Consider the following 15,606-nt stretch of genomic DNA (forward strand, 5'->3'; position numbering starts at 1 on the left):
CTGACCCCAACTAAAGAATGGTCCAGCCCATCTGGCATCTGCCAGAATTACCAGGTGGTCAATTCGCCCCAACTAAAGAATGGTCCAGCCCATCTGGCATCTGCCAGAATTACCAGGTGGCCAATTCGCCCCAACTAAAGAATGGTCCAGCCCATCTGGCATCTGCCAGAATTACCAGGTGGCCAATTCGCCCCAACTAAAGAATGGTCCAGCCCATCTGGCATCTGCCAGAATTACCAGGTGGCCAATTCGCCCTCAACTAAAGAATGGTCCAGCCCATCTGGCATCTGCCAGAATTACCAGGTGGCCAATTCGCCCCAACTAAAGAATGGTCCAGCCCATCTGGCATCTGCCAGAATTACCAGGTGGCCAATTCGCCCCCAACTAAAGAATGGTCCAGCCCATCTGGCATCTGCCAGAATTACCAGGTGGCCAATTCGACCCCAACTAAAGAATGGTCCAGCCCATCTGGCATCTGCCAGAATTACCAGGTGGCCAATTCGCCCCCAACTAAAGAATGGTCCAGCCCATCTGGCATCTGCCAGAATTACCAGGTGGCCAATTCGCCCCAACTAAAGAATGGTCCAGCCCATCTGGCATCTGCCAGAATTACCAGGTGGCCAATTCGCCCCCAACTAAAGAATGGTCCAGCCCATCTGGCATCTGCCAGAATTACCAGGTGGCCAATTCGCCCCCAACTAAAGAATGGTCCAGCCCATCTGGCATCTGCCAGAATTACCAGGTGGCCAATTCGCCCCCAACTAAAGAATGGTCCAGCCCATCTGGCATCTGCCAGAATTACCAGGTGGCCAATTCGCCCCCAACTAAAGAATGGTCCAGCCCATCTGGCATCTGCCAGAATTACCAGGTGGCCAATTCGCCCCCAACTAAAGAATGGTCCAGCCCATCTGGCATCTGCCAGAATTACCAGGTGGCCAATTCGCCCCCAACTAAAGAATGGTCCAGCCCATCTGGCATCTGCCAGAATTACCAGGTGGCCAATTCGCCCCCAACTAAAGAATGGTCCAGCCCATCTGGCATCTGCCAGAATTACCAGGTGGCCAATTCGCCCCAACTAAAGAATGGTCCAGCCCATCTGGCATCTGCCAGAATTACCAGGTGGCCAATTCGCCCCAACTAAAGAATGGTCCAGCCCATCTGGCATCTGCCAGAATTACCAGGTGGCCAATTCGCCCCCAACTAAAGAATGGTCCAGCCCATCTGGCATCTGCCAGAATTACCAGGTGGCCAATTCGCCCCTGGTTTCTATCCTTTGTGTGTTATTTCATGCTCTTTCAGGTTCCCTAACTGACTAAAAGTCTCTCCGCACTGGGAGCCTTCTCCTCCTGTGTGTGTATTGTCTCCTCCTGTGTGTGTATTGTCTCCTCCTGTGTGTGTATTGTCTCCTCCTGTGTGTGTATTGTCTCCTCCTGTGTGTGTATTGTCTCCTCCTGTGTGTGTATTGTCTCCTCCTGTGTGTGTATTGTCTCCTCCTGTGTGTGTATTGTCTCCTCCTGTGTGTGTATTGTCTCCTCCTGTGTGTGTATTGTCTCCTCCGTGTGTGTATTGTCTCATGCTTTTTAGGTTCCCTAACCGGGTAAATGTCTTTTCACACTGAGAGCAGTGGTAGGTCTTTTTTCTGCGTGTGTTCTCTCGTGTTATTTAAAGCCCCCTAACTGGGTAAACGTCTTTCCACACAGGGAGCATTGGTACGGCTTTTCTCCCGTGTGGGTCCTCTCGTGTGTTTTCAGGTTCCATAACCAGGTAAAACCCTTTCCACACTGGGAGCATTGGAAAGACTTCTCTCCAGTGTGTATTCTCTCATGCTCCTTCAGATGCGATGACTGGTTAAATTTCTTTTCGCAATGGGAGCATTGGAAAGGCTTTTCTCCTGTGTGGGTCCTCTCGTGCTCTTTCAGCTTGGATAACCATTTAAAACTCTTTCCGCACTGGGAGCAGTGGTTTGTCTTCTCTCCCTGTGTGAGAATTCTGTCGTTCTTTTTCAGGTTCCCTAACTGGGTAAATGTCGTTCCATTCTGAGAGCAGTGGTAGGTATTTTTTTTCTCTGTGTGTCCGCTCATGATATTGAAAGCCCCCTAACTGGGTAAAAGTCTTGCCACAAATGGCACATTGGTAAGGCTTTTCTCCAGTGTGTGTTCTCTCGTGCTCTTTCAGCTTTGATAACCAGGTAAAAGTCTTTCCACAGTGGGAGCAGTGGTGTGGTCTCACTGGTTTGGGTGTCTCTGGGTCTGGTTCCCCTGAGGGACTCTTCCCGCTGTCAGAGGGAAAGTCTGGCCTCTCTCCTGCCAAAGACAAACAGAGTATTTGGTTAAACAGAAATGAAACCTCCACATGATTAAACTGTCTTCCTATGAGGTTTAATCTAGACTCGATCCCAAAGGGTACGTTTGGATCCTGGATGCTGATTGGTTGATAGCTGTTAGTTAAATCACAATAATCCACAGGAATTTTCACAATATCTACTTCCCCAGAGTCAGATGAACTCATGGATACCATGTGTATGTCTATGCGTGCAGTTTGACGGCAGTGTCTAACTAGCCGTAGCGCAATTGCTAACTAGCGTTAGCATAATCACTGGAAGTCTATAGTATCTGCTAGCATGCTAGCAGAAACTACCTGTAGCTTCCTTCCTACTTGACACAGAGACATAACATGGTATTCACCAGTTCATCTGCCTCTAGGGAAGTAGATAAAGGGCCTCGTTGCATCTCTTCAATAGTTCCATTTGAATCGTCCCTACGTATCCACTGTCCCACAGCCCAGCCTGGCAATTCAGAAACTAATCTCCATTTTTACCCCATGCTTCTTGCCTAACATTTGCTGTGTAACAGAGGGGAATTGTATAAACCTTGCCATCTGTAAGACCCAATCAAATCATTTGGTGTGTAACAGAGGGAATTGTATAAACTTTGCCACCTGTAAGACCCAATCAAATCATTTGGTTTGTAACAGAGGGGAATTGTATAAACTTTGCCACCTGTAAGACCCAATCCAAATCATTTGGTTTGTAACAGAGGGGAGTAGTATAAACCTTGCCATCTGTAGACCCAATCAAATCATTTGGTTTGTAACAGAGGGGAATTGTATAAACCAGTGCCACCTGAGACCCAATCAAATCATTTGGTTTGTAACAGAGAAATTGTATAAACCGTGCCACCTGTGAGACCCAATCAAATCATTTGGTTTGTAACAGAGAGGGAATTGTATAAGCCCGTTGCCACCTGTAAGACCCAATCAAATCATTTGGTTTTGTAACAGAGGAATTGTATAAACCTTGCCACCTGTGAGACCCAATCAAATCATTTGGTTTGTAACAGAGAATTGTATAAACCTTGCCATCTGTAAGACCCAATCAAATCATTTGTTTGTAACAGAGGTTTGTAACAGCCATCTGTAAGACCCAATCAAATCATTTGGTTTGTAACAGAGGGGAATTGTATTAACCGTGCCACCTGTAAGACCCAATCAAATCATTTGGTTTGTAACAGAGGGAATTGTATAAACCTTGCCATCTGTGAGACCCAATCAAATCGCCGATGTGCAGAACGGAATTAGGGATTCCAGACATTAAAACAGAATTCAGCAAATGTATAGAAAATGTATTGATCATCGTAGGAAATCAACTAAATGTATTGAACTAATTAAAAATGTATTGATTTGCTCAAGATTATGATAAGAGATTAACATAATCGGTCGTACTTTGATCAAAATGCATAAGTGAATGATATTTTCCTTCATTATACTGCTCAATGTCCCACTACTATTTTTTAAAATTATTTTTACCTTTATTTAACTAGGCAAGTCAGTTAGAACCAATTTTATTTTCAATGACGACTCGACAGATTTGTAGCTTGTCAGCTTGGGATTTGAACTTGCAACCTTCTGGTTTCTGGTCAACGCTCTAACCACTAGGCTACGCTGCCGTGCAGTAGACTAACGCTGTCTACAGTAAGTAGACTAACGCTGTCTACAGTAGACTAACACTGTCTACAGTAGACTAGCACGGTCTACAGTAGACTGCCCACGATCTACAGTAGACTAGCACGGTCTACAGTAGACTAACCGGTCTACAGTAGACTAACACGGTCTACAGTAGACTAACACGGTCTACAGTAGACTAACACGGTCTACAGTAGACTAACACGATCTACTGCATAATTCCCCAGCCCAGGTTGGAAACATCCGTTTTTAAATTAGTTGACTATCTTCTATTATATTTATTCTTGCTCAATCCCTGTTCTCTCTCATTTAATTGTATACTGTTGTTGCTCTGTCCAGAGATAAACCTGTAGCAGCGTCTCATTGCCGGCGTGAGCGTCGCCGTAGAAATCACGAATTTGTTCTTAACTGACTTGCCTAGTTAAATAAAGGTAAAAAATAATAATAATGTAGTGGGACATTGAGCAGTATAATGAAATAAAGGTTAAATAAATTATAAATAACACTGTTACCCCATTCATCATGTGTATATAACAAATAAACAAAGGTGAACTTGATGCAACTGTGTCAGCTTTTAGTTGGCTAGCTAGCAAGGAAAAGAATATCAGACTGCCAACTTTTAAGAAACCATTCCTGTTTAGAATAACACGGTCTACAGTAGACTAACACGGTCTACAGTAGACTAACACGGTCTACAGTAGACTAACACGGTCTACAGTAGACTAACACGGTCTACAGTAGACTAACACTGTCTACAGTAGACTAACACGGTCTACAGTAGACTAACACGGTCTACTGCATAATTCCCCAGCCCAGGTTGGAAACATCCGCTTTAAATTAGTTGACTATCTTCTATTATATTTATTCTTGCTCAATCCCTGTTTCTCTCTCATTTAATTGTATACTGTTGTTGCTCTGTCCAGAGATAAACCTGTAACGAGCTGCCTCATTGCCGGCGTAGGCCGTCATCGTAAATACGAATTTGTTCTTAACTGACTTGCCTAGTTAAATAAAGGTAAAAATAATAATAATGTAGTGGGACATTGAGCAGTATAATGAAATAAAGGTTAAATAAATTATAAATAACACTGTTTACCCCACATTCATCATGTGTATATAACAAATAAACAAAGGTGAACTTGATGCAACTGTGTCAGCTTTAGTTGGCTAGCTAGCAAGGGAAAAGAATATCAGACTGCCAGCACAGAAACCATTCCTGTTTAGGAATGGACAACCAGTGTGGTTGGCTAGAAACTGTGCTTACAGAAACCATTCCTGTTTAGAATAGACAACCAGTGTGGTTGGCTAGAAACTGTGCTTACAGAAACCATTCCTGTTTAGAATAGACAACCAGTGTGGTTGGCTAGAAACTGTGCTTACAGAAACCATTCCTGTTTAGAATAGACAACCAGTGTGGTTGGCTAGAAACTGTGCTGACAGAAACCATTCCTGTTTAGAATAGACAACCAGTGTGGTTGGCTAGAAACTGCTTACAGAAACCATTCCTGTTTAGAATAGACAACCTGTGTGGTTGGCTAGAAACTGTGCTTACAGAAACCATTCCTGTTTAGAATAGACAACCTGTGTGGTTGGCTAGAAACTGTGCTTACAGAAACCATTCCTGTTTAGAATAGACAACCAGTGTGGTTGGCTAGAAACTGTGTTTTTCAGGAAACCATTCCTGTTTAGAATGGACAACCAGTGTGGTTGGCTAGAAGCTATGCTGACAGAAACCATTCCTGTTTAGAATGGACAACCAGTGTGGTTGGCTAGAAACTGCTTACAGAAACCATTCCTGTTTAGAATGGACAACCAGTGTGGTTGGCTAGAAACTGTGCTTACAGAAACCATTCCTGTTTAGAATGGACAACCAGTGTGGTTGGCTAGAAACTGTCTTACAGAAACCATTCCTGTTTAGAATGGACAACCAGTGTGGTGGCTAGAAACTGTGCTTACAGAAACCATTCCTGTTTAGAATAGACAATAGTGGTTGGCTAGAAACTGTCTTACAGAATCTTCCGTCTCTCAACCTCAGAAATAGAACTAAAGACTGGCTTATGCCTGCGCTATATCGTAAGAGACAGTGGTATCAGACAGACCATGTATTAGTTGATATTTTAGTTTGTGTTATTGAATAGACATGTTCTCATGCATTATTGCTTAAATTCAATAACCTGTTGTTTAATTTTTTACATTTAATCCATATCGAAATTATCCTTCCTTTTCCTGATTTGGTCCTCTTCATAATTTACTTATTAAATTACAACCACGTAATAATAGACTACATGTTATTGTATCTTAGAGATTTCAATCAGATCCGACCGTTACCTAATAACAAAAAAACTAATAACACCATTGATATTTTAAAAACAAATTCATTAAATCATGTTTTTTATTTTTTTTTATTATATATGATTTTGCTCTCATGGGCCAACTGCAGAGTTTGTGTTAAAGTGTGTACAGAGTTTGTGTTAAAGTGTGTACAGAGTTTGTGTTAAAGTGTGTACAGAGTTTGTGTTAAAGTGTGTACAGAGTTTGTGTTAAAGTGTGTACAGAGTTTGTGTTAAAGTGTGTACAGAGTTTGTGTTAAAGTGTGTACAGAGTTTGTGTTAAAGTGTGTACAGAGTTTGTGTTAAAGTGTGTACAGAGTTTGTGTTAAAGTGTGTACAGAGTTTGTGTTAAAGTGTGTACAGAGTTTGTGTTAAAGTGTGTACAGAGTTTGTGTTAAAGTGTGTACAGAGTTTGTGTTAAAGTGTGTACAGAGTTTGTGTTAAAGTGTGTACAGAGTTTAAGTGTGTACAGAGTTTGTGTTGTACAGAGTTTGTGTTAAAGTGTGTACAGAGTTTGTGTTAAAGTGTGTACAGAGTTTGTGTTAAAGTGTGTACAGAGTTTGTGTTAAAGTGTGTACAGAGTTTGTGTTAAAGTGTGTACAGAGTTTGTGTTAAAGTGTACAGAGTTTGTGTTAAAGTGTGTACAGAGTTTGTTAAAGTGTGTACAGAGTTTGTGTTAAAGTGTGTACAGAGTTTGTGTTAAAGTGTGTAAAAGTGTGTACAGAGTTTGTGTTAAAGTGTGTACAGAGTTTGTGTTAAAGTGTGTACAGAGTTTGTGTTAAAGTGTGTACAGAGTTTGTGTTAAAGTGTGTACAGAGTTTGTGTTAAAGTGTGTACAGAGTTTGTGTTAAAGTGTGTACAGAGTTTGTGTTAAAGTGTGTACAGAGTTTGTGTAAAGTGTGTACAGAGTTTGTGTTAAAGTGTGTACAGAGTTTGTGTTAAAGTGTACAGAGTTTGTGTTAAAGTGTGTACAGAGTTTGTGTTAAAGTGTGTACAGAGTTTGTGTTAAAGTGTGTACAGAGTTTGTGTTAAAGTGTGTACAGAGTTTGTGTTAAAGTGTGTACAGAGTTTGTGTTAAAGTGTGTACAGAGTTTGTGTTAAAGTGTGTACAGAGTTTGTGTTAAAGTGTGTACAGAGTTTGTGTTAAAGTGTGTACAGAGTTTGTGTTAAAGTGTGTACAGAGTTTGTGTTAAAGTGTGTACAGAGTTTGTGTTAAAGTGTGTACAGAGTTTGTGTTAAAGTGTGTACAGAGTGTACGGTGTGTTAAAGTGTACAGAGTTTGTGTTAAAGTGTGTACAGAGTTTGTGTTAAAGTGTGTACAGAGTTTGTGTTAAAGTGTGTACAGAGTTTGTGTTAAAGTGTGTACAGAGTTTGTGTTAAAGTGTGTACAGAGTTTGTGTTAAAGTGTGTACAGAGTTTGTGTTAAAGTGTGTACAGAGTTTGTGTTAAAGTGTACAGAGTTTGTGTTAAAGTGTGTACAGAGTTTGTGTTAAAGTGTGTACAGAGTTTGTGTTAAAGTGTGTACAGAGTTTGTGTTAAAGTGTGTACAGAGTTTGTGTTAAAGTGTGTACAGAGTTTGTGTTAAAGTGTGTACAGAGTTTGTGTTAAAGTGTGTACAGAGTTTGTGTTAAAGTGTGTACAGAGTTTGTGTTAAAGTGTGTACAGAGTTTGTGTTAAAGTGTGTACAGAGTTTGTGTTAAAGTGTGTACAGAGTTTGTGTTAAAGTGTGTACAGAGTTTGTGTTAAAGTGTGTACAGAGTTTGTGTTAAAGTGTGTACAGAGTTTGTGTTAAAGTGTGTACAGAGTTTGTGTTAAAGTGTGTACAGAGTTTGTGTTAAAGTGTGTACAGAGTTTGTGTTAAAGTGTGTACAGAGTTTGTGTTAAAGTGTGTACAGAGTTTGTGTTAAAGTGTGTACAGAGTTTGTGTTAAAGTGTGTACAGAGTTTGTGTTAAAGTGTGTACAGAGTTTGTGTTAAAGTGTGTACAGAGTTTGTGTTAAAGTGTGTACAGAGTTTGTGTTAGTGTGTACAGAGTTTGTGTTAAAGTGTGTACAGAGTTTGTGTTAAAGTGTGTACAGAGTTTGTGTTAAAGTGTGTACAGAGTTTGTGTTAAAGTGTGTACAGAGTTTGTGTTAAAGTGTGTACAGAGTTTGTGTTAAAGTGTGTACAGAGTTTGTGTTAAAGTGTGACAGAGTTTGTGTTAAATGTGTACAGAGTTTGTGTTAAAGTGTGTACAGAGTTTGTGTTAAAGTGTGTACAGAGTTTGTGTTAAAGTGTGTACAGAGTTTGTGTTAAAGTGTGTACAGAGTTTGTGTTACAAGTGTAAAGTACAGAGTTTGTGTTAAAGTGTGTACAGAGTTTGTGTTAAAGTGTGTACAGAGTTTGTGTTAAAGTGTACAGAGTTTGTGTTAAAGTGTGTACAGAGTTTGTGTTAAAGTGTGTACAGAGTTTGTGTTAAAGTGTGTACAGAGTTTGTGTTAAAGTGTGTACAGAGTTTGTGTTAAAGTGTGTACAGAGTTTGTGTTAAAGTGTGTACAGAGTTTGTGTTAAAGTGTGTACAGAGTTTGTGTTAAAGTGTGTACAGAGTTTGTGTTAAAGTGTACAGAGTTTGTGTTAAAGTGTGTACAGAGTTTGTGTTAAAGTGTGTACAGAGTTTGTGTTAAAGTGTGTACAGAGTTTGTGTTAAAGTGTGTACAGAGTTTGTGTTAAAGTGTGTACAGAGTTTGTGTTAAAGTGTGTACAGAGTTTGTGTTAAAGTGTGTACAGAGTTTGTGTTAAAGTGTGACAGAGTTTGTGTTAAAGTGTGTACAGAGTTTGTGTTAAAGTGTGTACAGAGTTTGTGTTAAAGTGTGTACAGAGTTTGTGTTAAAGTGTGTACAGAGTTTGTGTTAAAGTGTGTACAGAGTTTGTGTTAAAGTGTGTACAGAGTTTGTGTTAAAGTGTGTACAGAGTTTGTGTTAAAGTGTGTACAGAGTTTGTGTTAAAGTGTGTACAGAGTTTGTGTTAAAGTGTGTACAGAGTTTGTGTTAAAGTGTGTACAGAGTTTGTGTTAAAGTGTGTACAGAGTTTGTGTTAAAGTGTGTACAGAGTTTGTGTTAAAGTGTGTACAGAGTTTGTGTTAAAGTGTGTACAGAGTTTGTGTTAAAGTGTGTACAGAGTTTGTGTTAAAGTGTGTACAGAGTTTGTGTTAAAGTGTGTACAGAGTTTGTGTTAAAGTGTGTACAGAGTTTGTGTTAAAGTGTGTACAGAGTTTGTGTTAAAGTGTGTACAGAGTTTGTGTTAAAGTGTGTACAGAGTTTGTGTTAAAGTGTGTACAGAGTTTGTGTTAAAGTGTGTACAGAGTTTGTGTTAAAGTGTGTACAGAGTTTGTGTTAAAGTGTGTACAGAGTTTGTGTTAAAGTGTGTACAGAGTTTGTGTTAAAGTGTGTACAGAGTTTGTGTAGTGTACAGAGTTTGTGTTAAAGTGTACAGAGTTTGTGTTAAAGTGTGTACAGAGTTTGTGTTAAAGTGTGTACAGAGTTTGTGTTAAAGTGTGTACAGAGTTTGTGTTAAAGTGTGTACAGAGTTTGTGTTAAAGTGTGTACAGAGTTTGTGTTAAAGTGTGTACAGAGTTTGTGTTAAAGTGTGTACAGAGTTTGTGTTAAAGTGTGTACAGAGTTTGTGTTAAAGTGTGTACAGAGTTTGTGTTAAAGTGTGCACACCGCGGATAAAGATGAACACTTATTACTGCCTACAATAAATCATTCAAATACTGAGAGAAATTTGGGAAATGATATTATTTTATACTATTAAAATTGCTCAGAGAAAGAGATTTTGTTTAACAAGTAATAACACATTCTCAAAAAGGAAGGGGTTCAAATGATGGACATCTGGGTTTTCAATTCCTGTAAAGGACACCTCTGTTATCAACACCACGGGTGTGCTCGGCAAAAGAGCTCTATTTTCATGTCATCTGACCAAAGCACTGATTCCAATCCAAGTGCCAATGCTGGTTAGAAACTCCAGGCGTTTACATGCATTGGATGACATGAAAATAGAGCCGTTTGGCCACGTTCGCCAGTGGTGGGTTTGGTGCTGAAATTAGAATGCAGGAGCAGAAAATAACCCCAAAGCTACTGTAACATCTGGTGGTGGATATTAGAATGCAGGAACAGAAAATAACCTCAAAGCTACTGTAACATCTGGTGGTGGATATTAGAATGGAGGAGCAGAAAATAACCTCAAAGCTACTGTAACATCTGGTGGTGGATATTAGAATGCAGGAGTAGAAAATAACCCCAAAGCTACTGTAACATCTGGTGGTGGATATTAGAATGCAGGAGTGAAGGAAATAACCCCAGCTACTGTAACATCTGGTGGTGGATATTAGAAGATGCAGGAGTAAGAAAATAACCCAGCTTCTGCATGACATCTTGGTGGTGGATGTTAGAATGCAGGGTAAAAAATGCTGGCTCATAACAACATCTGGTGGTGGATATTAGAATGCAGGAGCAGATAATAACCCCAAGCCTGTAACATGGTGGTGGATATTAGAATGCAGGAGCAGAAAATAACCCCAAAGCTACTGTAACATCTGGTGGTGGATATTAGAATGCAGGAGCAGAAAATAACCCCGAAGCTACTGTAACATCTGGTGGTGGATATTAGAATGCAGGAGCAGAAAATAACCCCGAAGCTACTGTAACATCTGGTGGTGGATATTAGAATGCAGGAGCAGAAAATAACCCCAAAGCTACTGTAACATCTGGTGGTGGATATTAGAAACAGAGTGAAAATATCCCCAAAAGCTACTGTAACATCTGGTGGTGGATATTAGAATGCAGGGGTAGAAAATAACCCCAAAGCTACTGTAACATCTGGTGGTGGATATTAGAATGCAGGAGCAGATAATAACCCCAAAGCTACTGTAACATCTGGTGAGATATTGAATCAGGGACAGAAAATAACCCCCAAAGCTACTGCCAACATCAGGTGGTGGATATTAGAATGCAGGAGCAGAAAATAACCCCGAAGCTTTACTGTAACATCTGGTGGTGGATATTAGAATGCAGGAGCAGAAAATAACCCCGAAGCTACTGTAACATCTGGTGGTGGATATTAGAATGCAGGAGCAGAAAATAACCCCAAAGCTACTGTAACATCTGGTGGTGGATATTAGAATGCAGGGCAGAAAACAGCCCCGGCTTCTGTAACATCTGGTGGTGGATATTAGAATGCAGGAGCAGAAAATAACCCCCAAAGCTACTGTAACATCTGGTGGTAGATATTAGAATGCAGGAGCAGAAAACAACCCCGAAGCTACTGTAACATCTGGTGGTGGATATTAGAATGCAGGAGCAGAAAATAACCCCAAAGCTACTGTAACATCTGGTGGTGGATATTTTGATGTTATGGGGTTATTTTGCTTCCACTGGTCCTAGGTCCTTTGTTAAGGTCAACGGCATCATCCCTGGTACTTCACATATTACCAGGACATTTGAGCCAAAACATTGTTGCCTCTGCTACTGACACTTGGCTGCAAGTGAATCTTCCAGCAAAGACAATAACCCAAAGCACACATCAAAATGTGTAAATAAATGTATAATTGGCCTCAAAAACCTAAAATGTTTCAATCCATCTCAATGACTTGAAACGTATTGAGAAAACTGTGGTTGAATTGAATAGGCAAAGTCCATAAGTGACAAAGCGATTTCAAAGATCTGGAAGTATTCTGTATGGAGGAATAGTCCAAGATCCCTCCCAACAACACTTTTAAAACACACTTTATAAAAGGCTCAGTTATTCTCTCAATGTGAGGTATTGAAAGGTAATGAAAACGGAGGTGTCCATCATTTTGACCTGGAACTTTTTGCAAAATAACATTTTATGTCACATGCACCAAATACAACAGGTGTATTAGACCTTACATTACATATACAGGGGAACCGTACAGAGTCAATGTGGAGGCTATATACAGGGGGTACCGGTACAGAGTCAATGTGGAGGCTATATACAGGGGGTACCGGTACAGAGTCAGTGTGGAGGTTATATACAGGGGTACCGTACAGAGTCAATGTGGAGGCTATATACAGGGGGAACCGTACAGAGTCAAAGTGGAGGCTATATACAGGTGGTACCAGTACAGAGTCAATGTGGAGGCTATATACAGGGGGTACCGGTACAGAGTCAATGTGGAGGCTATATACAGGTGGTACCGGTACAGAGTCAATGTGGAGGCTATATACAGGTGGTACCGGTAGAGTCAATGTGGAGGCTATATACAGGGGGTACCAGTACAGAGTCAATGTGGAGGCTATATACAGGGGGTACCGGTACAGAGTCAATGTGGAGGCTATATACAGGTGGCGGAGCAATGAGCTATATACAGTACGTAGAGTCAATGTGGAGGCTATATACAGGGGGTACCGGTACAGAGTCAATGTGGAGGCTATATACAGGGGGTACCGGTACAGAGTCAATGTGGAGGCTATATACAGGGGGTACCAGTACAGAGTCAATGTGGAGGCTGTATACAGGGGGTACCGGTACAGAGTCAATGTGGAGAATATATACAGGGGGTACCGGTACAGAGTCAATGTGGAGCTTATATACAGGTGGTACCAGTACAGAGTCAATGTGGAGGCTATATACAGGGGGTACCGGTACAGAGTCAATGTGGAGGCTATATACAGGTGGTACCGGTACAGAGTCAATGTGGAGGCTATATACAGGTGGTACCGGTAGAGTCAATGTGGAGGCTATATACAGGGGGTACCAGTACAGAGTCAATGTGGAGGCTATATACAGAGGGTACCGGTACAGAGTCAATGTGCGGGGGCACAGGTGTTGAGGTAGTTGAGGTAATATGTACATGTAGGTAAAGTGACTATGCATAGATAATAACAGAGTGTAGCAGCCGTGTAGAAGAGGGGGTGGGGGGCTGGGCAATGCAAATAGTCTGTGTAGCCATTTGATTAGATGTTCAGGAGTCTTATGGCCTGGGGGTAGAAGCTGTTTAGAAGCCTCTTGGACCTAGACTTGGCACTCCGGTACATACTACCTTTAAGAAATATCATTTGTCCCTTTTGTGAGCTGTCCGTGTCTCCATTTTAAAGTAGTCCATTTTCTTCTTTACGATTGGCTGATCCCTCCTGATGACCCGGTTGGTCATGACTATAGGAGGACGGGCTCATTGTAATGGCTGGAATGGAACCGGAGTTGAACGTGGTTTCTATATGTTAAATACCATTCCATTCCAGCCATTACAATGAGCCTGTCCTCCTATAGATCATCCCACCAGCCTCCTCTGGTGTACAGTAAGTGTATATTTAGCATTTGGATAATTATCTTGATGTAATATGAAAGTAGAGGGATTTATGTTTCTAGAACAGTACCGCAATTGAGAACTGATTCACGTTTAGACTGAGTTTTTGGCTGTTTTGGCTGCCAGAGCCAATTCGCCTTTAAACAGAACATTACAGACTCCTTTAGTTCCTTATTATCACCCCACTAGTTACTTACCGGTGTTCATCAGATCTCCAGTTTTTCCCTCCTCATTTTCCAATGTGACAGTAACCTCCCCCTGCTCCTTCACTCCAAAAACGACATCCCCCTCTTCCTCCTCTTCCTCTCTGAGCGCTCCTGTATTTCCTTTCAATGTGACGTCCTCCTCTTCCTCCTCTTCTTTCACGACAATATTAAGCCACAGACCCTCTTTCTCCGTCCAGCAGACCTCCTGTCCTTTGGCAGTGGGGGAGTTGTTTAGTGAGCTCATGGTCGGGGATGTTAGCTAGCTAGTTAGTTAGCATAAACAACTAGCCTAGTGCTAACTTAACCAGCTAGCGAGATGACTAACAACGTAATTATAAAATTAAACGGGGTAACTAGTAGATACGTCAGACGTGTGCTTTAAACACAGCAACTTCCCATTCACCGAAACCGTCTAAAGAGCTGCAATGTTCCGGCTATATTGGCTAGCAAGCTAAGAAGGTGGCTGACGAGCTTCTTCTTCTTCTTCTTCTTCTTCTTCGGGGGGTTTATCTGCGGGTGGCAGTCAAGGGGTAATGATGCATTACCGCCACCTACTGGACTGGAGTGTGGGCCAGAGACCGGGAGAAATTAAATCCTGTCGGCCTTTAAAAAAATAAAATGAAGATTGGAGACTGTATAGAATTATGTTCTACTTAGTATTCTCTTTAAACAGTGGTTTAGTGACAGCTTTGTTTAGTTGCCAGTGCACAAAAAATAATAATAAACGGTGTCATCATTTCTTAGACACATTGACTTTCTAGGGAGTTTTTCCTAGCTACCGTGCTTCTACACCTGCATTGCTTGCTGTTTGGGGTTTATGGCTGGGTTTCTGTACAGCACTTTGAGATATCAACTGATGGAAGAAGGGCTATATAAATGCATTTGATTTGATTGACTTGAAGAAATGTTTGTATTTTTATTCCCTCAAACACCAAATTAGGCCTAGCTACTTTCAGAACATGGCGTCATCACTGTCAATCGTGAATGATATTCTCCATGATCTGTGATGTTAAAAAGAAGAAGAACCAATGCTTCTATGTGACATCACACGGTGGGATTAAAAGAAAGAAAACTGTGATTTTCAAAACCTGAAACGAGTTTCTCGTCAGAGGGAGGGTATGTTCATGCTCCCCAGGTCACCAGGAACATCATTGTATTTGAATATCACTGTTTGGAAATTGTTTCAACTTTTGATGATGTCATCAATAGATATGTTTTACTTCATTTTTTTCTTCTGCAAAATGTAGAAATGTGTATTCACATGTAGACACTGGTAGTGGTCTGGAAGGAGATTTGGTTTGATTGTATTTTTTGAGGTAATGAAAATGAAGTTGTAAAGTGAGCGATTTTGCAGAAAAAACTATCTACTGAAGATATAGAACTTTCAACATACAGAAAGTGTCACAGTGTGATGTGTTTCGCTTCACACATTTTGAAAGTTCTTGACAACTTGATTGATGACCTGCAAAACGTTTTGGGACTGTTCCAACACATCCCAAAATAGGCCCCCACACTGGCCCATTTTAAGGGCCCCCACACTGGCCCATTTTAAGGGCCCCCACACTAGCCCATTTTAAAGGGCCCCCACACTGGCCCATTTTAAAGGGCCCCCACACTGGCCCATTTTAAAGGGCCCCCACACTAGCACATTTTAAAGGGCCCCCACACTGGCACATTTTAAAGGGCCCCCATACTAGCCCATTTTAAAGGGCCCCCACACTGGCCCATTTTAAAGGGCCCCCACACTGGCCCATTTTAAGGGCCCCCACACTAGCCCATTTTAAAGGGCCCCCACACTGGCCCATTTT

The 15,606-nt window shown here is 41.2% G+C and overlaps 1 protein-coding gene across 1 annotated transcript; it reads right to left on the minus strand.

Annotated features, from left to right (window-relative positions):
* Window positions 1–1,588: 1,588 nt before the first annotated feature.
* Window positions 1,589–14,275, minus strand: LOC135566513 (zinc finger protein with KRAB and SCAN domains 7-like). The gene is made up of 2 exons (XM_065014208.1): window positions 13,790–14,275; window positions 1,589–2,303 (listed from the first exon to the last, which is right to left on the minus strand). The coding sequence occupies exons 1-2, from the start codon at window positions 14,040–14,042 to the stop codon at window positions 1,933–1,935; spliced, it is 624 nt and encodes a 207-aa protein (XP_064870280.1). The 5' UTR covers window positions 14,043–14,275; the 3' UTR covers window positions 1,589–1,932.
* Window positions 14,276–15,606: the final 1,331 nt, after the last annotated feature.

Source organism: Oncorhynchus nerka, unplaced genomic scaffold (assembly GCF_034236695.1).
Source record: "Oncorhynchus nerka isolate Pitt River unplaced genomic scaffold, Oner_Uvic_2.0 unplaced_scaffold_4556, whole genome shotgun sequence".
NCBI classification, from domain to species: Eukaryota; Metazoa; Chordata; class Actinopteri; order Salmoniformes; family Salmonidae; genus Oncorhynchus; species Oncorhynchus nerka.

Excerpts from the sequence above, each read along its gene's own strand:
- LOC135566513 (XM_065014208.1), bottom strand. The coding sequence starts at position 14,042 with ATGAGCTCACTAAACAACTCCCCCACTGCCAAAGGACAGGAGGTCTGC. Across the intron at positions 2,304-13,789 it reads TGGAGATCTGATGAACACCG|GAGAGAGGCCAGACTTTCCC; the intron begins GTAAGTAACTAG and ends TGTCTTTGGCAG.